General features: G+C 42.9%; 1 protein-coding gene across 4 annotated transcripts in view; it reads left to right on the top strand.

The window, feature by feature from the left end:
* The window catches only part of KCNQ5 (potassium voltage-gated channel subfamily Q member 5), a 919416-nt gene that overhangs the window by 644317 nt on the left and 247143 nt on the right, over nt 1-27956 (top strand). For all 4 annotated transcript variants that reach the window (XM_033936063.1, XM_033936064.1, XM_033936062.1 and 1 more), the window contains exon 2: nt 10816-10906. In XM_033936063.1, coding sequence (XP_033791954.1) covers nt 10816-10906 — 91 coding nt within the window. The remainder of the gene's footprint in view (nt 1-10815; nt 10907-27956) is intronic.

The raw sequence follows: 27956 nt of genomic DNA, 5'->3' as shown, positions 1-27956 counted from the left end.
CGGAATTTAACAACTTTCCGTAAAGTATCGAAGGCATACTTATTTCAGAAATCTATTATTGACTCCCCTTCTTCAAGTTAATGGCTACAGAGGATTAGGTTTTGTTCCAATCCTTTGTATATTTTATTAACATTTTGTCAACCGAGTCAAGCCCTCTTGTAGGGATGAATCGATATATTAAACTAAAGATTGGATTGGACATGTTTTCATGGAAAAAATTTGCCATCATGTCTTCAATCAATTGTTTAAAGTCCTCATTCTCCAAAAGTCACCAGTTCAAGCACCATATGGAGTTGGTAATTTTGGATTTCAAAAGGTGCATGATCCGAGAGATGGCAGCATGGTCCATTGTAAGAATACTATGAATATAAACTTTAAGTACTGAACACATGAGGGATTTGGAGACTAAAAAAAAAAGTCAAGGTGAGCATAAGAGTTATACGCAGCTGAAAAATGTGTGTAGTCCCTTGCTGTGGAATGAAGCAGTCTCCACACATTGATAATCCAAGTTCAGCCATAATCAAGTTCAGCCATAATAGAATGTAACATGACTATGGAGTTCAACTTGGCTGTTGAAATATGATTCCTATCCAACAAGGGATCAAGACATAGCTTAAAATTACCATTCATAATCAATGGAGCATCCCACATCAAATCCGCACTTGTTAACATATAGTATTCATATAAAAAAATAAAAAAAAAAAGCTGGATCATCCTTAATTGGAGCATATAGCAACATAACTTGCACAATTTGATTGGAAACTTGTATGATAATCTTCACCCATCTCCCCTCAATATCAGTTAATATAGCTATATCATTATTTTTACCTGAAGTAACGCAAACAAGCATATTTTAATTTTTGAACTTCAAAAAAATTAAGGTGGGTCTCTGTAATAGCGCAATAGATGGGTTCAACTTTCCCAAATAAAAGATGACTTTAGAATGTTTGATGGAACTGTTAAGTTCATTTACATTAAGAAATATTACAATAAAAGCCATAATTCAGTGATAAAACGGGACAGATAAATTAAAGACACTCATATATAAGAAAGATATTCATAGTGAAAGCATAATACTGTACTGAGAAATTATAGCTAAAGGATTGATCCAGCTCTTCCTCTGGAAAAGGAAACCTGAACAGCTGAAAATATGAAACATTAACACAAATTATCTCACCTCCACCTCAGTTGAAGCATGCTGGGTGGTGCTGTGAAGCAGTAACAGAAGGATTGCAAGTTCTCCTGGGCATATACAGTAATCAAATAGCATCTGGATTCAGAGTGAATTAACAAGCAGTGTGTAGTAGAGAACATATAAGAATAAAAAACAATCTGTGCCAGGTAAAGAATATCTGGACCACGTGTATGATCAATATCCTTACTCAGGCATACAAAGAATAGAGCTGAATCTGAAGACAAGCACAGGTGTATTGAGCTGTCGGAATAAAACAAGGAAAAACAAATGGTTCAAGTGTCCATACCGAGTCGAGCTTTCTTGGATTGAAGTCTCGGTATATAAAGCCAAGCATTAGATTAGAATAGATTAGGTAACCTTGTTGCATAGAAACATGATGGCAGATAAAGGCCAAGTGATCCGTCTAGTCTGCCCATCCGCAGTAACCATTATCTCTTCTCTCTCCAAGATATCCCATGTACCTATCCCACTACCTATCCCATCCCATAGTGATGTGAAAGCTTTTTAAGATCACAAGGATCATCATTGTTCTTGGTGACATTGTTAATAATGATCCTCATACATCAAGAGTAGAAGAGGCCATATTGTGCATTGATCTTCAAATTGGGTCGCATTGCCAAGAATGCTATCCATTTAGTAGCTATGTTTTTGCTGACATCTGGTGTAGCACAGAATTTATTTTTTTCCCGCTGAAGGGGAAATTGTGTTCTGGCCTTATATATGATATTAATAACCTGTAGATATGGAAGGAGCCATAATACAATAGGACGCAGGAATTTTTGACCCTGCAATGGCCTGCCCATCAGTGTTCTATGTGCGTGGTCAATTTTCCAAAGGTTTATCAAATGAAATTTTCAGAACATCAGAAAAGAACTTTTCACAGAATGCAATTTATGTTGTCAGGTTCAGCAGTTTCAGGAATGCCTGATTTCTGTTGCTTAAGTCCTCCAGCAACTTTTTCAGATTATAGATTAGGTTTTGTGTAAAATTCAACTACAGCAAGTTTACCTTCCAGAAAAGTACATAAGAATATTATAGCCTTACTGAATCAGACCAAAGGTCCATCTAGCCCAGTATCCCGTCTTCAAAGAAGCCAATCCAAGTCACAAGTACCTGCCAAAAAAACAAATAATAGCAGCATTCCATGCCACCAGTCTAGGGCAAGCAGTGGCCTCTCCCATGTCTGTCTCAACAACAGTTTATGGACTTTTCCTCCAGGAACTTGTCCAAACCCTTTTTAAAACCAGCTACATTAACCGCTCTTACCACATCCTCTGGCAATGCATTCCAGAGTTTAACTATTCTCTGAGTGCATTGATCAATAGTCGTCTGCATTTGTAGTTGAAAAGCAGACAGTCGAGAGCTTTAATTGCAGAATGATTGGTTGAGATCTTATCTTTGATTATCCGCAGCTCAGCCAGAACTATGGATAGTTGCTGAGTGGGATCTGTATCTTTTTCTTTTCCTTGCCAGACACCATCTTAACAGGAGATGGAGGATCCATTTTATGTCATTTAGACCCCCTGGACGCTGCAAACAGAGCTCTCTAATAGATGCTGGCACTGTCATTTGTTCACTGTTGTTTTATCGTCCTTTGATACTTAGCATCTGGAGGTAGAATAAATAGCATTTTGGAATCATCAATTCCTCTAACGTATGAGGCAGTTATTTGTGGTACAATATGAAATTCGTCTTTTCCTTATAATGACTGGGATAGCCATCCAGATAATCACCCAAAATTGGAAAAAATGTAATCGTTTAAATTTTTCGTTCTGGTGGGCAAGTCTTTGCTCTAGTTATAGATTTGAAAGAATAAATGCAGAAAATTTAGGACATGGTAATATATTTAAATTAATATAAGGCCCATTGGCATCTTATGCTACCTCATTGTAATTGTTTGTTGACTGTGAATCACTTTGTTCTTTACTATGGTGCATATCCAGGGTAGGGGTGGGGAGAGGGATTCTTTATATCATAAATTGATTTTTGAATATTTATAATTGGGATGGGTGTGAAGATATCATTATTCAGAATAGATAGGATATTTATGATAATATATGTTTGTGTTATACGAATGATCATTGTTTGGGTGGATGGGGGGGTAAAAAGGATAATTATGAACATGAGAAAGATGAATGTGCTTTTATTGTATTACTATGAGTTGCATTGGTTGTATTGCACTGTTGTAGTTTTGAAAATTAATAAAGAATTTTTAAAATGCAAAAAACAGAGCTCTCGTAATTTTTGACATTTTGCTTGATGCCATCACAGAAATCGCGAAGAGAATAAAGGTAGGTGAGAGGCAAGAAAACCCACTCTGAATCTTAGAAATATAATGAATAGTTGTAGGCCTGATAAGAGTTCCTGCAAACAACATCTGTTCACCTGCTTAGCTCAGCAGCGCCTCCTCAACCCTTTTTAAATTCCCCTATATCTTTTTTGAGACCAGACCAGAACTGAGTACAATACTCAAGGTCAGATCACACCATGGAGCAATACAGAGTTATTATAATATTCATGGCTTTATTTACCATCCTTTTCCTAATTATTCATAGCATCCTATTTGCTTTTTGGCTGTCACTGCACACAGGCCAGAAGATTTCAGTACAGTGTCTACAATGACACCCAAATCTTTGTCTTGGGTGCTGACTCCTAAGATGGACCCTAGCATCAGGTAACTATGATTTAGATTAGTCTTCCCAATGTGCAGCGCTTTGCATTTGTCTACATTAAATTCGTCTGCCATTTGGATGCCCAGTCTTCTGGTTTCCTAACGTTTTCCTGCAATTTTTCACAGTCCTCGTGTGTTTTGACAGTTTTGTGTCATCTGCAAATTTAATAATGTCACTTGTTCCAATGTCCAGATCATTTATAAATATGTTAAATACCACCGGTCTCAGTACAGAACCCCACGGCACTCCACTATTCACCCTCCTCCATTTAATCCTACCCTCTGTTTTCTGTCCAATAAACAATTCCTAATCCACAGCAGAACATTTGTTTCCTATCCACTTACTTTTTAAAATTTTCTCAGGAGTCTCTCATGAGGAACTTCGTCAAAACTTTTCTGAAAATCTAGATACACTACGTTAACCAGCTGACCTTTATCCACATGTTAATTCAAAGTAATGATCGCAAGACAAGAAATGGAAATGTCCTATACAAACTGGTGGACTCAAATATAGTGCAAAAATGTCCTATTATTCATCCAAAAGAAACTCAATGATTCGACATGTACATGTTTTGGCCAAGACGGCCTGCCTCAGGAGTCTTAAAAATCTTGTGGTTGATATTATATTACATTACATTGGTGTCTTCTATCCCGCCAATACCTTTCACTTCTAGGCGGTTTACAACAAGAGTTGGCCTGGGCATTTCCAGAGAGAATACATGTTTAATAGATGTAGTATGCATCGGGATCTGTGGAAGGTCAATCAGGTTTAGTTAGATCATTTGACAAATTTCTTGAATAGAAAAGTTTTAAGTTCTTTCCTGAATGTTTAGTAGTTGGGTGTCATAGTCAGCACATTGGAGAGGTGGCGGTCTAGTTTCGCTGCTCTTGTGGCTAATAGTCCGTCGTATATTCTTTTGCTTTGTATACGAATAAATTGGTCCACAAAAGAACATACACTCACATCGTGGGTGCAGAATTATGGATGGTTAGCGCACCTTAGTAAAAGAGGGCCTTAAGGTTTTTACTATATTTCCCTTTTATGTTGTTATTTAAATTGCTTGTGGCCAAATGACTGATATTCAGTGGCACTTAACTGGACAATACCGCTAAATAATCACCATAAGCTGCCTCTGCACTGTCTGGTTAGTCAGAGACTGTCTGTGGATGGAGCCTAGGAGGAGCCAGCACTTAACTGGTTAGCGATGATATTCAGACCACTAACTGGTTAAGTAAGTGGCTAAAGTTAAGACAGCAAAACATCCGTCCTAATTTTAGCTGTCGAGTTAACTGGGCACCAGTCTGAATATTGGCCGTTGACCGATTAATTTTCAGGTAGCAGCACTGAGGCTTCTGGGTCCCCTCACCCCTTGGTCTCAACACCCCCCCCCCAAAAAAAAAAAAATTACCACCTGATACCCTAACTCAGGAGTAGGCAATTCCAGTCCTCGAGAGCCGGAGCCAGGTCAAGTTTTCAGAATATCCACAATGAATATGTGTGAGATGGATTTGCATGCACTGCCTCCTTGAGATGCAAATCGATCTCATGCATATTTATTTTGGATATCCTGAAAAGCTGACCTGGCTCCGGCTCTCGAGGACCGGAATTGCCTAACTGTCCTAACTTGTAGCACTAACAGAAAGTCATTCCCCATCTCCCCACTTAGGAAAATCAAGATGCCTGTAGGCTTCATCTCTCCCCCCACCCCTCCTTATCAGCTCATACCAGAAGGAGCTTGCATGCCACAGTCCACACCCTCTATTTCACCCCTTTTCTTTCCCTGCTTCCACTATTGCATAGCTCTGAATTTGAGTGGTTAATGTTTTTCCCATTTTAGATGATAATTGTCTTTTCTAAAGCATAACAGACATCAGGGCATTGACATTACTTCAAAGAAGAAAATGCATTTCCACTAGAGAGTATGCCAGATGCAATCATTAATATACTGTGTTTTTAAAAAGAAAGGCTGTTCTGAAGTGATTATTACATTGTGATGTGAGGCACAGAAGCCAGGTGAATGACAGTTCTTTAGCTCATTTCTGCACATATAATGTTGCTGACATGCTGTCAGGATGCACTCTTTCGTTCGACGGGTCAAGCAGCATGGGTTGTATTTTTTTGTCAAATGAAAGAAATCAATCTTGATGTCTAAGAGATGGATGAGATACGTGAGAAAGTCATCATATTTGTCAATCGCATTGTGTGACCCGTGGACTGACAGGAGTTCATAGAGGAAAAGCTGAAAAAAGAAGACCCAATAGTTCACAGGAAATGGAGCAGTTCAAACACAAACAAACTGGAAACTACAATGTTCTCGACTTTCCTTTGATTCCTTGCAAAAATCTTCAAGCAATGTTAAAAACTTGTCCACACTGATTTCATTGAAAATCAACGGACCCAACATGGGCCGTGTTTCAACAAACAAGCCTTCCTCAAGGGTCCAATAAGGAAGTATTGATGGGATATGCAAACGTGGAGCTAGTTATTTGAATCTTGACGAGACAATGCGAAGAAACATGCCGAAGGTACACCACTAGTGCACAGTAGAGCTGCTGTGTAACAAACTGGAAAAAGCATATAGAAGATGCAGTTATGTCATAATAATTATCTATGTTGCGGGTTAGCTATGTGGGCTACAGCGCTGGTCCAACCTGTAGGCAAGACCAGGCAATCATCTAAGACAGCAGCTTCTGCTGGACAGCAAATAGCAAGTGCAAAGCAAAACAATAAATCCTGACAGCCACACAAATTTTAAGGACCATCAGCATATCCATTTGCCCATATTTGTGGAGTAAAGGCATAGATTAAAAGGTAGCAAAGCAGGTTGGGAACCAGAGGGCCCAGGTTCAGATAACATGGTGCCCCCTGTAGGCTTCAGAAAGCCACTGAATCCTCCACTGCCTTGGGCAACTTTGCTGCTTAAAGCTTGCCATGGAAGCCTTTACATTTGTGGCAGCTTCTGTAAGTCATTCTGTGCTGGATTCTATAAATGGCGCCTAACCGCGCCTACATTGTAGTTGTCAATCAATCATCAGGTGCTGTTTATAGAATCACAACTAGCAACATCCAAACATACTTAGGCGTTGCTAGGCATCCTAGACAAAGGTGCCACTCCATTAGACCAGTTTTTCACTTGCCTAATTTGGCAGCTCCCATGTTGGAGACCTAAGTCAACCACATCTATTCTCCGCTCTTAACTACACCTATTGTTTTAGATAAGCATCGTTAGGTGTCCTTAGGCGTGGGAGGGCACCTCCACTTAGGCGTCGCTAGGCATCCTAAGAGTACTTTTTGATTGGCTGCAAACCAGTGTAGTCAATTACCACACCGATTAAGCCAATGAAAAAATAAAAGTTAGGTGCGGATTCCAAACTTAGACATCACTATGAGGCTGCAATTAGGGCGCCTAGCAGCTCCTAATGTAGGCATCATTTATAGAATCTGATCCTCTGTGCTTGTGAGCCTGGGAGTGTCTCTGACTTAGGGAAGAAAGACAGGTGATGGGCATCTTAATGGCATCCCAAACTGACTTGTAATCCTTTTGTAAAACTATCTTTCCTCAGAGGGTAGCAAAGCATTGGAACAAGATTATATATATATATATATATCTATATATATAAAATCGGAGGTATGTATGTGTGTATGTGCCGCGATCACGCAAAAACGGCTTGACCGATTTGAACGAAACTTGGTATGCAGATCCCTCACTACCTGGGATGATATGTTCTGGGGGTCTCGCGGCCCACCTGCACACGTGGGCGGAGCTACAAACATAAAATCAAATTTCACCCATTCATGTCAATGGAAAAAATGTAAAAAGCTGCCAACGCAAAAACGGCTTGCCCGATTTGAACGAAACTTGGTATGCAGATCCCTCACTACCTGGGGTGATATGTTCTGTGGGACTCGCGGCCCATCTGTACACATGGGCGGAGCTACAAACAGAAAATCTGATTTCACCCATTCAAGTCAATGGAAAAAATGTAAAAAGCTGTGGGACCGATTTGAACGAAACTTGGTATGCAGATCCCTCACTACCTGGGGTGATATGTTCTGGGGGCCTCGCGGCCCACCTGCACACATGGGCGGAGCTACAAACAGAAAATCAGATTTCACCCATTCACGTCAATGGAAAAAATGTAAAAAGCTGTGGGACCGATTTGAACGAAACTTGATATGCAGATCCCTCACTATCTGGGGTGATATGTTCTGGGGGTCTCGCGGCCCACCTGCACACGTGGGCGGAGCTACAAACAGAAAATCAGATTTCACCTATTCACGTCAATGGAAAAAATGTAAAAAGCTGTGGGACCGATTTGAACGAAACTTGATATGCAGATCCCTCACTACCTGGGGTGATATGTTCTGGGGGTCTCGCAGCCCACCTGCACACATGGGCGGAGCTACAAACATAAAATCATATTTCACCCATTCATGTCAATGGAAAAAATGTAAAAAGCTGTGGGATCTCCAGTTATTTTACTTAGCAACCTTGACCCACCAAAACTTTGCAATGGCACAAGGCTTTGTGTAAAGAGGTTACTGTCCAATGTAATTGAAGCGACTATCTTAACCGGAAAGGGACAAGGTGAAACCGTATTTATCCCGCGGATACCACTTATTCCAACAGATCTTCCTTTTCAGTTTAAGAGATTGCAAATTCCAGTGAGACTTGCATTCTCTATCACAATCAACAAATCACAAGGACAGACTATTACATACTGTGGAGTGGATTTAAGATCCCCCTGTTTTTCCCATGGACAACTCTATGTTGCTTGCTCAAGGGTGGGTTCACCCAAGAATGTATATGTTCTTGCTCCTGGAGGTGAAACTAAAAATGTTGTTTATAATCAAGTTTTGTGTTAGTAATATTTCACATTATTATTTGAATATTGTACTTTTTATAAAGCTGTAAAAAATAATTTATTTCACCACTATAAAGTATCTTTTTTTGAATCCATTTACAGTGTTATTGCTATAATTAAATACCCGTGCAACGCCGGGGCATCAGCTAGTATATATATATATATATATATATATATATATATATATACAGGCCCTGATTCTATAAAAAGCACCTGATTCTATAATTAGGCACCTAAATCGGGGCACTTACCGATCTAGGCGCCTAACTTAAATTTTTTAATTAGTTGAATTGGCCAGCAGGCTTCGAGATCCCCACCTGCCACAGCAAGGTAGGCAGCTAGTTTTGGAGGGCCTGTGTCCAGGGACCCCTGTGGCTGTGCCACTGATTATGTTCAGTAGACAAAGAAGTACATTTCAAAACTCAAAAAAGTGTGGGATAAACTCAGAGGATCTCTAATTAGAAATCAAAACTTAAATGACTGTGTGTGTTGATGTGTCAAGTGGTACTTAGATGGCGATTCTGGCTGTGAAGAACTAAGGCCACTGCCAGGCAGGCTTGCATAGTCTCTGTCCTATCTATGGTAAACCAGTATGGGATGGTAGGAACCTAAGGAAAGTGCTGGGCAGACTTCTATGGTCTATGTCAAGGGCAGGCAATTCCAGTCCTCGAGAGCCGGAGCCAGGTCAGGTTTTCAGGATATCCACAATGAATATGCATGAGATAGATTTGCATGCGCTGCCTCCTTGAGATGCAAATCTATCTCATGCATATTTATTGTGGCTATCCTGAAAACCTGATTTAGCTCCGGCTCTCAAGGATCGGAATTGCTAACCCCTGATCTATGTCCCAGAAATACCAAAGAAAGATCAGCATCAAGTATTTGAAAAGCACATTCATTGTTAGTTTAATCATGAATTGATAATGAGTGTAATTTTGAACAGACTGGATGGACCATGGACCATTCAGCTTTTTATCTGCTATCAGCGGTTAACATGGTGCCGTGTTTTTATTTCTCCTGCATTGCAGTATTGGCCAAGTGTAATTACTTGGGGGTTCCAACTTCAATTTTGTTCTTCTATTTCTATTTGTGATGCCTTGTTCTGCATTTGGTGAAAATCTGTCTGTGCATTGCGTGTGAAGAAGTAATTTAGGGGCACTATTACTAAACCTTAGCACCCGCTAAATGCTAAGAAGCCCATTTTATACTATGGGTTTCCTGGTATTTAATGGCCACTAATTCTATTAGCACTCACTGAGCTTTAGTAAGTATTCCTAGCTAGTCAGGCTTACAGGGTATCTGCAATGAGTGCTCATGGATAGATTTGCACGTATTGCCTTCATTACATGAAAATTTCTCTCATGCATACTCATTGTGGATATCCTGAAAATCTGATTGGCTGGGGGTTCATCTGGACAAGTTTGGGTGTCACTGCTCTAGAGTGAATGTGCAACCAGCAAAGACATTTCATGGCATATTCAGGGAACTGTGTAGTGAAAAAAAAAAAGGCTAAAAGATTTGAGAAAAATGATGCATAGAAAAACTGCAGTAACCAAGATGTAATATAGAGCAGGTATTTGCAAGATGGTAAGCTTGTAAAGTGAAAACATGGGGGAAATAAATTGAGAGAGTCATATTTTAAGCAGTCAGAGAGGTGTAAATCTTACCAAAGAAAGCAATTATTAGAAAAGAAGGATGTGAAATAATGGGAGAAACTAGAGGAAGATAAGGGATAATAAAGCTCTATCTTCTTGAAGCTAATTTTGTTAAATGGATGAGGCATGCAGCCTATTCAAAGGCAATGGTGAGACAGACTAAAATTTTGTTCCAAACAGAAGGCAGGAAGGGTGAAAATGAAAAATGCATGTGTGTCACAGGCATAAGGAAGACAGAAGATTAAAAAATGGTGAAATAAATAAGTCTCAGAGAGCAGGTCTTTAGAGGAGATTATGAGCTAAACAATGAGCCCTGAAGGATTTCATCAGAGAAATATTCACTGGCTAATGTCTTTTTGCACTGACTTAAGTTTAAAGTAGCTATTGATTCGCATACCTATAAAATGTCCTTGCCTTTTCTTTTGCAGTTTTCTCCTTGTCTTCAGCTGCTTGATCTTGTCTGTGTTTTCTACTATACCAGAACACCAAAATCTCGCCTCACATTGTCTCTTTATTCTGGTAAGTGAAGCTTAAATCCATTGCTCCAAATACAATAATTGCAATAGCTGTTTTATATGGGGGCATGTTTACTAAATTTCATTACTTTTAAGCACTTCCAGAAGCATGGTCAGGGGTGTTCCCTTAAAATGCACACAGTGTTATAGACTAGGGCAGATCCATGCCCCACTTACACAGTGGGATTGACACCTTCCATTTCCATTTCTAGACCGCAAATACATTTCAGTTCATTGCAAAGAAACGAAGAATTGTAAAACTACAGTGTCTTACCAAATTTGCAGAAAACAAATTTGGAGTTAAAATAGCAAGAATTGTCAGTTAAAAAATAAATTACCAAATTTTCAATTACCAATAAATTTGGTAAACAATGATGATTTCAATAATTTTCTAAATTGCAAATATGAACGTGACAATGAGAGCAGCTCACGAAATTCAACCTGGTTTCAGTTGGTGTAACTCCTCGTGCCCAAAGTTGAGCCCTGATCCTGCAACACCATTACAGAACATTGTTCAGCACTGAATTTTTTTTCGGTGCTGAATTTTGAGTGCCATTAACTGAATGCAGCTTTATAAGCCTCGGTGTAAAGACTGCTCGGTAACTACAGGATCACGTCCAGCATGTTCTCTGCAGTAATCGCACAGTGAATTTACTGTGGATTAAGTTCATTCATATTTAGTGCAGATACACTTAACACCACATCTTGTGGAGGCATTGCGGGCCTGATTCTATATGTGTTGCTGAAAAAATTTGCGGCAACTAGTGTGATAATGCATGCTTAAGCCAGCATTAAGCGTTCTAACATTTAGGCGCAACCTATTTATACTAGGATTTTCTTGGCTTAAATGCCTGTGCCTAAGTTAGACGCCCAATGTTTCCTAACTCAAAAACAGGCACAACTCAAATACACACCCACAATCTGCCCCCTACCCATGCCCTTTTTTATCTATGCACTTTGCATTTTGCCATAATGTGGGATACTAATTTTTTTTTTTTATATAAATTTGGAAACCTGGAAATCTAACTGCTGTAGAACCTCACCTAACTTTCCATTAGAATTACCATATTTCCTCTTTTAAAAAAGGAAGACACCTGGCCCCATCCCGTTCCAACCCCAGCTCCTCCCCACTCTGCCTCCAGCCCCGCCCCCCAGCCCCGCCCCCAAACAAACCTCGGATATCCTTCCCTGAGCTCGAGGCCATGTCTGGAGGGCCTCTGCACATGCGCAGATGTCGACATCTGTGCATGTGCAGAGGCCCTCCAAAAGTGGCTCCGAGTTTGGGGCCTTCTAAAACCCAAAGTGCCAGGTTTTGGAAATCCCTCCGGGCACCCAGACAGTCCTCTAAAAAGAGGACATGTCTGGATTTTCAAGTTTCAAGTTTATTAGGATTTTATATACCACCTATCAAAGTTATCTAAGCGGTTTTACAGTCAGGTACTCAAGCATTTTCCCTATCCGTCCCGTTGGGCTCACATTCTATCTAACGTTTTCCTGGATATCTGGTAACCCTACATTCAATTAACTCCAATTAGTGCCAATTCCGAGGTGTTAAGTGACGATTTAGCCCATTGATTATCCCCCCCCCCTTTTACTTTGCTGCAGTAGAGGTTTCTACCACAGCCTGGGGTGCTAAAGGCTCTGATGCCCCTCCGACACTCATAGAATTTCTAAGAGCGCTGGAGCATTTAGTGCTCTGGGCCACGGTAGAAACCTCTACCATGGCTTAGCAAAAGGGAGGGAGTGGAGTAAGTTAGGCACCTACATCATCTAGGTGCACCAATGTAGGCGTATAACTTTAAATGTACTTTATAGAATTTGAGGGGTATGTGCACCCATGCTAACTGTACAGAACTTGCTAATTACCATACATTACCTGTAATGTTGCGGTCGATGCCCAGTCTCCACCCTTACTCCACTCAGGCCCTGAACCATCTCATCCTAAACAGCATGGTAGTCTATTATACTATGGACCATATTTCTTAAGATGTGCTAGCTATTAATAAGACAATTAATACACCCTAACTGTTAGCATAAAGGCCACATCATGTTTTTGCCATACAATGCTTTGACACATTTTGTCACAGAGATTGGTAACCATTCTAAAACTCCCACACTTTAGTGCTCTGTAATGCATTACATCATTTTGAAATCCTGAATCCAGCCTTTAATCAGGGCAGGCTCCCTTAAACAAGGTTTAACAAATTATAAAAATACCATAAAGAAAATACTTTGTTTAAGAGTGAAATCAAACAAATTCGTTCCAGAGATAACCAATCTCAAGTGTCTGCAGTCAGAGCTCAGAACAAATCTTGAGGGCAAACTTCAATGCAGACTATCATTGATCGTTTTTATCTCAGTTTTTATCTCAATTTTTTTATAGTTTTATCGAGTGCTAAATGTTTATATTTGTAATTGAAGTTAAATTAAGTACTACTTCACTTCAATTACAAATATAAACATTTAGCACTCGATAAAACTATAAAATATTGAGATAAAAACGATCAATGATAGTCTGCATTGAAGTTTGCCCTCAAGATTTGTTCTGAGCTCTGACTGCAGACACTTGAGATTGGTTATCTCTGGAACGAATTTGTTTGATTTCACTCTTAAACAAAGTATTTTCTTTATGGTATTTTTGTATTTGATATACGACATTTGAAAGGTGTTTTAACAAATTATAAGTCAGATGAATGAAAAGGTTTTTCCATAAGAACATAAGCATCACCATATAGGGTCAGAGCAAAGGTCCATCAAACCCAGTAGCCAATTCAGGGAACAATTGCCTGGCAAGGTCCCAAAAGAGTAAAACCAGATTTTATGCTGCTTATCCTGGAAATAAGTAGTGGATTTTCTCAAGTCCCTCTTAATAATAATGGCTTATGGACTTTTCTCGCAGGAACTTGTCCAAACCTTTTCTCAAACCCTTCTAAGCTAGCCACTTTTACCACATTCTCTGGCAATGAATTAATTCCAGAGTTTAATTACACGTTGTGTGAAGGGATATTTTCTCCAATTTGTTTTAACATTTACTATTTAGAAGCTTCATTGTGTGCCCCCCCCCCCCCCCCCCTAGTTCTTGTATTTTTGGAAAGAGTAAACAAGCAATTCATGTCCTATTTTTGAATGTGTGAGAACAAAGCTTAGTACATCTGGCCTTTGTTTGCCGACTACATAAAAAAAAGATTCCTGGAAGCCTGGGAAACAACTGGTAACCTTTCCAGTTGCACCGGTTACCTCACAATTTCCCCCTTCATTTCCAGAGATCTTATTCTATTCTCTGAGTGTGATGTGAAAAGCCTTTCTCATGGAGAAACCAAAAGCAGATCATTTAGGATCATGATTTGATAGATTGAGATGTTTTAGGTCATCTATGTTAATAGATTTAAACTGCAGTCTTTAAATATCTTCCCTTCTGCATGAATCCTAGTACAAAAAAGAAATTCAAGTAAATTGGAATGATTTCATGTGTGAATTAATACAAAAAAAACAAAACAAAATAGTTTTACGGCTAGGATAAAAATGGCTTCACGGTGTGAGAAAGATCCATTTAGTAAAAGGGGAGGGGGGAAGGGGAAAGGGATTTGTATACTGCCTTTTTGTAGTTTTACAACCACACTCAAAGTGGTTTACATACTGCTATTTTAAGCATTTTCCCTACCTGTATCTATCTAATATACCTGGGGGAGTGGAGGATTAAGCAACTTGCGAAGCTGTAGCACTAACCACTGCGCCACACTCTCCATCCCATCCCATCCCGTAGCTCCTTATTGGCTCTTTTCATATATGGAATTGTGTAAAATTCAGAACTTACATTTTATAAATTGGTGCCTAGTCTACTTGGACAGGAATATGCCTATTTTTAGTCCAATTTAGAAAAACACATAGGTGCTTAGGTGCTTTATAAAATTCTAGAATAAATCCTACAGAAACCCTGCCAAGAGTGAAGGCACAGACATTATGCCTGACCTGGAGAATGTGTAAATGCTAGCAGGTACTGTATGCATCGCATGTGAATTTTATAAAGCATAAACATTTAATCGTGATTCCTCTCATGCTCTGCCTAGATTCCACCCTTGAGAAGCCCACTATGCAAATGCCTGTTGATTTGCACTACACATATTTTTAGGCATGACCTAATTTTATATAGAATGCCTTTTCTGTGCATATTTCAGTGATTTATGCACAAAAAAGGTTTATAAATTTACCCCTATAAAACCCGGCGTGATGCCACTCTTTTTTTTTTTTTTTTAATGTATATCTTCATGAGATTGCTATTGTTATTAGATGTGCTGACACTTACACATGTATTTTCCAACGTCCTTTTTCACAATCTTCAAAAGGCTCCACACTTAATGGGGCCTTTTGTAAAATATTCATGGGCCGATATTGAAAACATTCTCTGTTTGTTTGATCTCTATGCATTCTCTGTTGATGGGGGTGGGGAGGAGTTGATAAGTAAAGAGTTTGTCTGATTAACCTTTGGAGTCAGTTGGACAACGAGGTTTTTAAATACTACCTATGTCCCCCACCCACCACAGAATGGGTACGTTTTGTTCAGGCAAATCAACAAAAAGGCAGGTCTAGAATCATTTCCAGTTTGTAGTGAAAGTGGAGAGGGGAGATATGATAGGGACATTTAAATACCTACGTGATGTAAATGTGCATGAAAGGAAGCTCTAGAATGAGAGGGCATAGGATGAAGTTAAGAGGTTATAGGCTCAGGATTAATCTAGGAAATTCTTTTTTACTGAAAAAGAGGTAGTGGAGACAGAGACTATCTGAACTCCAAGTCTGGAATTTTCCTTCATGTGAAAAAGACTCACCTCCTATATATTAACGTCACAGAGATATTTAAACATCTTTTATCATATCCCCTCTCTCCCATCTTTCTTCCAGAGTATACACTAATCAATTTTGTAGCAGCCCTATGGACCAACTGCAGGTTGTAGCAGGTCTAAGTGTTCACGCCTTAAATGGAGGCATGATTTTGGCCACTTACACTAGTATTTTATAAAGAAAAGTAGGCATCCAGTTATAAAAATAACCTCATAAAAGGTAATTTTGTAACCTGGCACCTAGTGTAAGCCCATTTTCAGACATCTGTTTTAAGTCAGTTTTATAAGGACAAGTGGACACTTGTCTTTATAAAATACTAGCTTAAGAGGGCATTCTAGAAAAAACATCTACATCCAAAGTTGGAGGTACAAAAATGCCATTTTCAAATGGAAAACTGTTGGACATCCAAATATAATTTTTTTTTAATCGTCTACTTAGATGCCTTGGCCACTAGAATGTCTCTCTTTATACCCCATTTTCGAGCTGAAAAATATCCAGGTTGAAAACTTCCTAATTTGGACATGGTTGGAGCCAGCATAGTAATGGACTGGCAACATTGACATCCCAACAGAGCAATGAGACACCTTAGAGGGCACATAGAAACATAGAAGATGATGGCAGAAAAGGGCTACAGCCCATCAAGTCTGCCCACTCTGCTTACCCACCCCCTGTCTATGCCCTAATGACCCAATTTTCTTATCTTGACCCTCGTAGGGATCCCACATGGGTATCCCATTTATTCTTAAAGTCTGGCACGCTGTCTGCCTCGATCACCTGCACTGGAAGCTTGTTCCAATGATCAACCACTCTCTCTGTGAAGAAATACTTTCTGGTGTCGCCATGAAATTTTCCGCCCCTGAGTTTGAGTGGGTGCCCTCTTGTGGCCGAGGTTCCCTTGAGAAAGAAAATATCATCTTCCACTTCGACACGTCCTGTGAGGTACTTAAATGTTTCGATCATGTCTCCCCTCTCCCTACGTTCCTCGAGAGTGTAGAGCTGCAATTTGTTCAGTCTCTCTTCATACGAGAGACCCTTGAGCCCCGAGATCATCCTGGTGGCCTTCCGCTGAACCAATTCAATTCTGCGCACATCTTTACTGTAATGTGGCCTCCAGAATTGCACACAGTACTCCAGATGAGGTCTCACCATGGCCCTGTACAACGGCATTATGACTTCAGGCTTTCGGCTGACGAAACTTCTATTGATACAACCCAATATCTGCCTTGCCTTAGATGAAGCCTTCTCCACTTGATTGGCAGTTTTCATGTCTGCACTGATGATTACTCCTAAATCTCGTTCTGCTGAAGTCCTAGTTAAAGTTTCTCCGTTGAAGAAGTACGTCTTGCATGGATTTCCGCTTCCGAGGTGCATGACTTTACATTTCTTAGCATTGAAGCCTAGCTGCCAGGTTGAGGACCAACTTTCCAATGTAAGCAGGTCCTGCGCCATATAATTCTGTAAACTGCATCCACTTACTATATTACATAGTTTGGCGTCATCGGCGAATAGTATTATTTTACTGCTATGAACTTCACATAAAGGGTGCCAGATGTATATCTCACCATAACCCCCTTATAATTTAGGGTGAGCCCCCCCAACCACCATCCTCCAAACCTACTATACCCTTTTTTGTACCACCCCAACAGCACTTATGGCTGCAGTGACACCTATATGGCAGTATATTAGGGTTTGTGTGGGCTTATACGTTCTACCATAAATGTAGTGGTTAGAGTGGCTTATGAGCCTGAGTCCTCGTCTCTATGGTTCACTAGTTCACCCACCAGGCTACTTAAGACACATGTATGATGCTCTACCAGACTTTCTCATACCCGATGCTTTGTGGTGGAAGAGGGTCAGTGAGCACAGGGGGAGTGTGGGAGTGTATTACCTTGATGCATGCAGTGATATTTGGTCAGTTTGGGCACCTTTGTGACACTTAGACCTTTCTAAAACTAGTCTAGTTCCAAATGTATAAGTTCCATCCAGGTTATCTTGCAAAATGTTTATCGCTGCAAGACGTCAATGTCTAACCCGCCCTTGGGAATGCTCAAAGCCTATCCATAACATGCTTCCACCACGCCCATCTCGTGCTCTGAACATACATAGGCTGAAACACCTCGCCAAAAAGACGATTTCAACTATTGGCACGTGGACGTCCTGGCGATTAGGACGTCCAAGTGCTGATTTAGGATGCTCTTTGGATGTCTATGTTTTTTGATTATGAGCCTGTTAAGTGGCAGAAGTTCTGTCTACATTGCATGCAGGAGCAGGTTATCTATGACCATAATGTTTATGTATGTGTGTAAATTAGTGTATTTTATAAGCTACACAATATCTATGCACTCTGCCCACACTGTGCCCAAACTCTACCCCTGTGCATGCCTACTGGCAAAGGACACACCATCGTGTCAAAGCACATACTTTTATGATGGAGCGTGGGCAAAGTCGAGGTGGAACTTGGATCCCTTCCAAACAAAAAGGCATTCTGCTGTCCACTGGCATAGCGAGGGTGGGAGGCGCCCCCCTTTTGCCATGCGTGCATTCCCCCGTACCTGTTTAGCTTCCCTGGTGCGAGCAGCATCTCCAACTTGCTGCCAGCGTTGGCTGTCCCTGTGACATCACTTCCTAGTCGCGGAAGTAATATCAGAAGGGAGCAGCAGGTTGCAGCTGCTGCTCTCACCGCCGAAAAGCTAGAGGTACGGTGGGGGAAGTGATGGTGCACGCATGGCAGGGGAGGAATGGGAAGGAGTGGGGCAGAGAGGAGGAGAGGTGATGTCACCCCCCACCAAGACGGCACCCAAGGCAGTCCGCCCCTCCCCCTTACTCCTCCACTGCTGCTGCCCCAGGGATAAGGGACAATAGATTATGGATGAATGGATGGGAGACAAAAGTGAGGGAAAGTGCAAGGGATAAAAGTGAGAGGTAGAGGCAGAAAGCGTTAGGGGCAATATATAGGAGGCGGTATATAAGGGAAAGAGAACTGAGAAGGGATACAGGTGATGTTTTATGGGGGTGGAAGGTGTTTTAGTAGGGTCACCGAGTCTCACTGTTTCTGTTGGGGGTGAGAATATTATGTTGCGTCAACTGAGCCCCACTTATTTTTTCATTGGAATGGAAGGTGTTATGTTTGGGTCACCAAACCCCTCTAGCTGCTTTTTTGGTGGTGTTTTCATGTCTCCCCTCTTCTTACTTCACTGGCTCACTATTGTCGCACAGCAGGACCACGACCCCGGGGCGGGTGACCTCGCTGAGCACTAATTACAGTTCTGGCGCACCTTCAAAAGGTGAAAGCCCTGCTTGGGTGATAGACTTTAAACTGTCAAAGCTCCAAATAGCATTAAGGCCACAGTTCAGCCACTGGTAAAATAAAGTGGTCTTTTATTTGGTACTCAGCAACTTGCAAAATATTAAACTAACAAAAAGCTAGCATCAGTTCACTGGCCTAGCTTTCTTAATTCTCTGTAAGCCAGGGTATAACAGTTCCTTCTTACAGGTGATAACAAAACCATCAAATAAAGCCAAAAAATCAAAACAGTTCACCTGTTCTTGGGGTTTACACTGCAGTCTCTCAGGCTGCCCAGTCAGCACATGGCTTTGCTACACCCTTGCTTCAGGGCAAGTCCAGAAATTAAACTTCTGATTTTTCATACACCAAAAAAATCAAAACACAAAACCTGTATGCTCCTAGCAGTTCATATAGTCACAAAACTTTCTCCTGCAGACCTCACTACGCCTGATTGAATATAGTCAGGCTCACCACCAACTCAGGTGAGTTGAGGGAGGGGAGAATTGCCGAATCCACTCATGTACTGGCCTTTTAGGCCCTGCAATCCCAAACCCTTGGATCAAGTGTGGATTCTGCCCCAACAATCTCCACCACAGCCCTGAGTAGCTTGTGACAGCCAAACAAGTGGAAAAAAACAAAATATAAAGTTCCACAAACAGCAAGGACAAGTGCTCAGCAGTGCTCTAATGTAGCAGTTGTAGCAGTCTTTGTATTTTCTCCCAAAACAAAACACAGCAAAACTAGTCCTTTCTAGGCAGGGCAGTTTTTCCCTTCAATTGCCTTTTAAATCCCCCAAAATAGCATTTGGTTGCTTGATTCAAAAGCAGCCAGCAAACACACAGTGCAGTTGATAGCTTCTCCAGCCATAAGAAATAAAAGGAAAAACTTAACTCACATCCATCCGTTCACAAATCGGTTGCAGTACAATGTCCATAGCTTCCTCTGGTCTCAGGCAGTCTGGCTGGTTTACAGGCAAAGATTCTTCCAATCTTGCATCTCAACCTCATTATCTTGCCTGACCTCTGGAGCACCTAGCCATTGATCTGTTTCCTCTGCTTTTTCAGCTCGCTCCCTGGCTTGCCCTGCTCTAGCTGTCTTGACTTCGAGTGCCACACACAAACCTACGTGGGAGAAGCACAGGCTTCAATTCTCTCTGGGCTTTCTCCTTCTCAGCAATCAACCTAAGCAGGTGTGCATTTAAAGGGGACAGTGCCTGTCTCCTGGGCTGTGTCCTAGCAGTGTTCAGCTTAGGTTTAAAAGTGTTTTTACCCTCACAGAGCGCTGAATCTTCCCAGGGCTCCTGCTCTTGGGAACTTTGAGCAGAATCTAAGTCTTGATCAATATTAGGCACAGAGCTGCTGCACTGGTCAGCTCTTCTTAGTTTAAGGGCTGTGTTTCTGTGCTTTTGAACTGGAACAAGACTAGCAATTGTGCTGGGCTTGTTACACTATCCACTAGTGCTGCCCAATTCGCAATTTGAATCGGTTTGCTATTGAAGAAAATCGGACTTACCGATTCATTGGCCCCCTTGCTACCGCCGCTTTTGCCTGGCCAGGGAGGAGAGGAGAGAGCCTTGCTGCTGGGAAGGAGAGAGCCTTGCAAAACCGGAAGTTACACTGAAGCAAGGACGCCAGTGGCAGAGGGAAATCCTGAACGGGTCTCTGGTGCAGATCGGCGGAAGCAAGGCTCTCTCCTCCCTGGCCAGGCAAAAGCAGCGGTAGCGAATGTAATTCACTACCCCGCCGCTACTCTGGGCATCTTCTCTCCATTCGGCCGCCCAAGCAGAAACAAGAAGTTTTCACTGAGGGCGGGTCGCAGTGGAGAGAAGACGCAAGGAGTGGTGGCAGGAGTTGATTGCTACTGCCACCGGCAGACCTCTTCCTAGATGCACCCCTCCTGCCGCACTCTCTTTGGGAAAGGTGCAGGGGTTTGGTGGTGGGGGGAGGGCTTAGGAGTGCAATTAAAAAAAAATTTAAAAAGATAGATGGAGGGAGAGGGGAGATGGGGAGTTAGTGAGGGCAGGAGAGGCCGAGAGGGAGCCGGAGGAGGAAGCCAGAAGCAGGCAGTAAGACTCGGGATCATGGTGAGAGTTAGCTCCGCCCCCCCACCGCGTCACAGGTCGCATCGGCGCCCGGGCTCCCCTTTAAGAAGAAGGGAAGCCAGGGCACGAGGCAGACCTCGGCGGTTTGTGCATTTTTTCTTTTCTTTTAGCTGCTGATTTTTGTTGCAGCGCAGAGGGCAGGAGAGGCCGAGAGGGAGCCGGAGGAGGAAGCCAGTAGCAGGCAGTAAGACTCGGGATCGCGGCGAGAGTTAGCTCCGCCCCCCCACCGCATCACAGGTCGCATCGGCGCCTGGGCTCCCCTTTAAGAAGAAGGGAGCCAACGGCGCCCAGCCTTAGCGAGAGCGCCTTTGCGAAGGAGCCTTGTGAAGGAACCCAGGCAGCCCAGCAGCAAATCTAACTTCTTAAAAAAAAAATAAAAAAAACCAACCCTTTTCTTCTCTTCTCATTCTTTTCTCTCTCTCTACCTTTTCAGCTAGCTGCACGCCAGGCACCACTCCCAATCACTGAGGAGCAAGGATAAAGAAATGGAGGCTACAGGAACCCAGGGGAGCTACCCAGTATACTGCATCGAATGTCATATGTATGACTACCTCTCCTCCGGGAGGCAGGCGTACATATGCAGTCGATGTCAGGAACTGGATAGCCTGAAGAAGGAGGTTGGGAGACTGCAGGTTCAAGTACAAGAACTGGAGGGACTTTGCACCATGGAGGAACAGTGCTGGAAAACCGAGGACACCGCCAGAGAGGACCACATCACGGAACAAGTTAGAGAGCTCGAGAAATTCATCGAGGAGGCCTGCAGGATGGTGGAGGCACAGGACCACCAGCACTTCAGGGAAGAACCAACAGTCGGACGACCTAATCCACCAGACACCACAGGAATAGGACCTTGCAGAGAATCTGGTCAGGCAGACGAGGAGGAGACCCAACAGAACCTGGAGGAAGGACTAGAGGACTGCGCCACTGACACAGACCTGAGACCAAAGAGACAGCTGAGGAAGGGGAGATCTGCTATCATAGTGGGAGACTCAATCCTGAGAGGAATGAATAGTCACATAGCTGGAGGGAGAGAGGACCGACTAGTGACATGTCTCCCGGGGGCAAGAACGAAGGACGTCATCGACAGAATTGAGAGGATCCTGGAAGGGGCCGAGACGGAGGAGACAGCTGTAGTAATCCATGTTGGAACCAACGACGTCAGCAGGAGGGACTACAACAGGACTGCACTAACTGATCAGTTCAGGATCCTGGAGAGGAAACTGAAACTGAGGGCAAGGAGGATAGCCTTCTCAAAGATCCTGCCAGTACCGAGAGCGGACGCAAGGAGGCAGAGTGAACTACAAGCAATAAACAGTTGGCTCAGGAGATGGTGCGAAGAGGAGGGTTTCCTTTTTGTTCGGAACTGGACAACTTTCTTGGGAAAAAATAAGCTCTACAGGAGAGATGGACTGCACCTGAGCACGACTGGGACGAGGATGCTGGCACGCAACGTCCAGAGCGCCATAGACTTGGCTTTAAACTGAGAAAGAGGGGAAAGCCGACAGTCGATCTGACACATCGGACAAAAGTATCAAACAAGGATACTGAGCAAGGACATTGTAAAAGAGGGCTTGGGACTGAGTGAGAATTTTTGGAAAAAGGACCTAAGGATGCAATACAGGGGCCCAGGGCCAAGGACATTGAGCAAGGACATTGTAAAAAAGGGATCGGGACTGAGTGGGAAATTTTGGGACAAGGACCTAAGGACACAATGCAGATGCCCAGGGCCAAGGACATTGAACAAAGACACTGTAAAGGAGGACTCAGAACTGAGTGGGAATTTTTGGAGGAAGGACCAAAGGACAAATTGCAGGGGTCTAGGGCACAAATGAAATTGGCAAACAGGACTAAGAGGGAACAACGGAATCCAAAAAGACAACCTAAAATGGGGAAGCAGGCTGAGGACAAAACAGACACACCACAGGAGGAGGATGACCGAGACGAGGCTTGGGAACTGGCAACTCATGAGGGGGTCGCCAGGAGCGCCAAACCACGAGGAAAACCGGCAAGAGAGGCAAACAACCGGGACTTACATTGCCTATACACAAATTCTAGGAGCCTAAGGGCTAAAATGGGAGAGTTAGAAGTCTTAGCCAGCAAAAAGGGCCTTGACATAATCGGAGTCACAGAAACGTGGTGGGCTGATGACAATAAATGGGATGTGGCTTTACCAGGGTTCAAACTCTACAGGAGAGATAGGCCACACAAAAAAGGTGGAGGAATAGCGCTATATATAAAGGATTCCATACTTTCAACCAGGATGGAAACAACAGCAAGGGCGGATGACTTGGAATCACTATGGGTTAAGCTATCCGGAGGAACTGGAGCAGACATAAAATTGGGTCTGTATCGCCCACCAGGACAAACGGAAGAAATCGACCAGGATCTGGAAGCTGAACTGGGGCAGGTATGCAAAAGCGGAAGTGTGGTGGTGATGGGGGACTTCAATTACCCGGGAATAGACTGGAGTATAGGGCACTCAAACTGCATGAGAGAGACCAAATTCCTGGAGGTCACGAGGGACTGTTTCATGGAACAACTGGTCACGGAACCAACACGGGGAGATGCCACTCTTGACCTAATCTTCACCGGACATGGGGGACCTGCTAAAGAGGTGGTGGTACTAGCCCCACTAGGAAACAGCGATCACAACATGATCCAGTACAGGCTAGAAATTGGATCATCAAAGGTGAAAAGAACTACAACGACAGCACTGAACTTCAAAAAAGGGAATTATGATGCCATGAGGAAAATGGTGGGTAAGAAACTCAATGACACCGCAAGGAAGATGGAGTCCATAGAAAAAGCCTGGATCTTACTCAAGGGCACGGTGCACGAAGCACAAAACCTGTGCGTCCCCAAGTTCAGGAAAGGGTGCAAAAAGAATAGAACAAAAAACCCAGTGTGGGTAACAAATGCAGTGAAAAAGGCAATAAGTGACAAGAAGCCATCATTCAAAAAATGGAAAAAGGACAAATCAGAGGACAACCAAAAGGAGCACAAAAAACACCAAAAGGAGTGTCACCGAATGGTTAGGAAAGCAAAAAGAGAATATGAAGAGAGACTGGCGGGGGAAGCAACAAACTTCAAATCATTCTTCAGGTACGTCAAGGGGAAGCAACCAGCAAGGGAGGAAGTGGGACCCTTGGATGATGGAGACAGAAAGGGAGTGGTAAAAGAGGAAAAGGAGATAGCTGACAGGCTAAATGAGTTCTTCACTTCGGTCTTCACGAGGGAGGACACAACCAACATTCCAGAACCCGAGGAGATCGTAAAAGGAGATCGGGATGAAAATCTGGTCCTTCTAGAGGTTAGCAAAGGGGATGTCCTCAGGCAGATAGACAGGCTAAAGAGCGACAAATCGCCAGGTCCGGACGGCATTCACCCAAGGGTACTCAAGGAACTAAGGAACGAAATAGCTGAGCCACTTAGACAAATATGCAACCTATCCTTAAAAACTGGAGAGATTCCGGAAGACTGGAAAATGGCAAATGTCACGCCCATCTTCAAGAAAGGCTCAAGGGGAGACCCAGGAAACTACAGGCCGGTGAGCTTGACCTCGGTCTCGGGAAAGATGATGGAAGCGCTGATTAAAGACTGCATCTGGGAACACATTGAAAACACTGGGCAGCTAAAGCCAAGCCAGCATGGCTTCTGCAAGGGCAGGTCATGCCTCACTAACTTATTATATTTCTTTGAGGGGGTAAACAGCCAGGTGGATAAAGGGGAATCTATAGACATCATTTACCTTGACTTCCAAAAAGCCTTCGACAAGGTACCACATGAAAGACTGCTAAGGAAGCTATGGAACCATGGGGTGCAAGGGGAGGTCCACCGATGGATCAAAAACTGGCTGGCGGACAGGAAACAGAGGGTTGGAATAAAGGGCCATTACTCAGACTGGCAATGGGTCACGAGTGGAGTTCCGCAGGGGTCGGTGCTGAGACCGCTCCTGTTCAATATATTTATTAACGACCTGGAGGCAGGAACAAAATGTGAGGTTATTAAATTTGCGGATGACACCAAATTATACAGCAGGGTTGAAAGCAAGGAGGACTGCAAAAATCTCCAAAAGGATCTGACAGCGCTGGAAGAGTGGGCCAAAAAGTGGCAAATGAGCTTCAACATAGGGAAATGCAAGGTCATGCATGTAGGGAAAAAGAACCCGATGTTCACTTACAAAATGGGGGGATCACCGCTAGGGGTGAGTAACCTTGAAAGAGACCTGGGAGTGATGGTAGACACATCATTGAAGGCGTCGGCGCAGTGCGCCACAGCCTCAAGGAAGGCAAACAGAATGTTGGGCATCATTAAGAAGGGTATCACGACCAGGACGAAGGAAGTCATCCTGCCACTGTATCGTGCACTGGTGCACCCGCACCTGGAGTACTGTGTCCAGTTTTGGTCGCCGTACCTCAAGAAGGACATGGCGGTACTTGAGAAAGTCCAGAGAAGAGCAACTAAGCTAATAAAGGGTATGGAAGATCTCTCATATACTGACAGACTGAAGAAGCTGGGGCTTTTCTCCCTGGAAAGGCGGAGACTTAGAGGAGACATGATAGAAACCTTCAAGATCATGAAGGGCATAGAAAGAGTAGACAGGGACAGATTTTTCAAATTACGGGGAACCACAAGTACAAGGGGGCACTAAGAGAAATTGAAAGGTTTAGAACAAACGCCAGGAAGTTCTTTTTCACTCAGAGGGTGGTGGATACATGGAACGCACTACCGGAGGATGTGATAAGCAGAAGTACGCTACAGAGCTTCAAACAGGGTCTGGACAGGTACCTGGAGGACAAAAGGATTGAGGGGTACAGATAGGAGTAGAGGTAGGTAATAGTTAGAGGATTAGAGGCAGTTACAAAATTAGTCAGGGACACTGTTCAGGCAATAAGGCCTGATGGGCCGCCGCGGGAGCGGACCGCTGGGCAGGATGGACCTCTGGTCTGCCTCAGCGGAGGCAACTTCTTATGTTCTTATGTTCTTAGTGGACTGGAGGAAAAATTGGGAGAAGATAGATGGGAGAAATAAACTTGGTGGAGGGGGGAGATGGACTTGGGGGAGATCATGGAGAGGAGAGATGGGGGGAAAGATAGAAGAAATAAGGATCTGAAAACAGGAGAGAAAGAGAGATGGTGGACAATGGGATTTAGGGAGAGAAGGAAAAGAAAGGGAGAGAAGTTGGACACAAGGGATGGTGTGGAGGGGGGAATAGAGATACTGGATAGGAGGGTAGTTGGGAAAAGAAAGGGAGACATGGTGGACCCTGGGGTGGTGGGGAAGGAGAGAGAGATGAAGGATGAAAGGGTAATTCAGAAAAGGTGGATCTGTGGATGGAGACGAAAAAAAGGAAAAATACCAGACCTCCAGGGGAGGGAAGGGAAACGGAAGGGGAGGCCAGAGATGGCAGATGGATGGTTAGCATGGAGAAAGAAGAAAGAAGGAGACCCTGGCAAGTAAGTTATCAGAAGACAACCGGACCGGGGACCGATAAGATCCGAATAATGATTAGACAACAAAAGGTAGAAAAAAAAAATTATTTTCTATTTTGTGGTGTTAGACCACGAACTTGAGCTAGGATTTAAGAGAGAGAGGAAAAGTCTTTTTTGCTTGTTTATTTTGTTTACACCACAGCGCCAGTGTGGGTAGGAGAGGGCAAAGTGGGTGAAGAGGCTATAAAAGGGGTAAAGAGGCTATAAAATAAACCCACCAGGATATTTGAAAAAAACATCCACTTGGGCAGGAAAATCGAATCGAAAAATCGATTCAATAGGCTGAATCGAATCAAATTTTTTTTTCCTGAATCGGGCAGCACTACTATCCACCTTCACATACAGTTCAAGCTCCTATTGCTGACCTACAAGTGTGTTCATTCTGCTGCCCCTCAATATCTCTCCTTTTATACACCTCCCAGAGAACTCTGTTCCTCAGATAAACTGCTCTTAGTTGTACCCTTCTCTTCTGCTGTCAATTCCAGACTTTGTTCCTTTCATCTAGCTGCCCCATCTATGCCTGGAATAAATTATCTGAGTTTGTCCACCAAGCCCCTTCCCTTCCCTTGTTTAAAAGCAAACGGAAAACTTTTTGATTTAGCCTTCAATCCATAACCCTACTCCCCACTGCCCACCACCCCAGCCAACTGATTAACCGTTCCCCTTAATTGTATCCATGACATCCTTTTGGCTGTCTTGTCTGTTTACACTTCTCCCTCCGTATTCGCGGTTTCGTTGTCTGCGGTTTCGGTTATTTGCGGTTTTTCATGCCCAGGTTCTGCCCCCAAATTTACGTTAAAGGAAGTTCCCAGCTCCCAGCGATGCACAGAGAAAATCGATCCTCTCAGCCTTGAACAAAGGAAATCGCGGCACTTTCTTGACAGGAACAGGTAATTTTATTCGCTGTTTTGTGTCTTTTGGGGTTAGGGTTAGAAAAACAGCGAATAATATACAAAAAGTTATTTGCGGTTTTTCTGTATTCGTGGCCATGCTGATCTCCTATCTCCGCAAATATGGAGGGAGAAGTGTAGATTGTAAGCTCTTTTGAGCAGGGAATGTCTTCTTTGTGACTCTGTACAGCGCTGCATAAGTCTGGTAGCGCTATATACATAATTATGGTGGTAGTAGTAGTAGTTGTTGCTGGAGGTGGGAAGTGCTTTGCTGTTACTATTCATTCCCTTTTGTTTATCATATTTTCTGAATCTCTTAGTGTAAATGTTACTGCACATCACTGAGGTAGTTGCAAGTGTATTTTGTGCAACGGCAATCGGTCACTTACAATAGATATGTTCATCTTTATTTCTACCTGTCATAACTGTCTCCCAGGCTCTAGCGT

Source organism: Geotrypetes seraphini, chromosome 3 (assembly GCF_902459505.1).
Source record: "Geotrypetes seraphini chromosome 3, aGeoSer1.1, whole genome shotgun sequence".
Lineage (NCBI taxonomy): Eukaryota > Metazoa > Chordata > Amphibia > Gymnophiona > Dermophiidae > Geotrypetes > Geotrypetes seraphini.
Note: the sequence above shows the minus strand (reverse complement) of the source record. Positions and strands in the feature narration are given on the sequence as shown.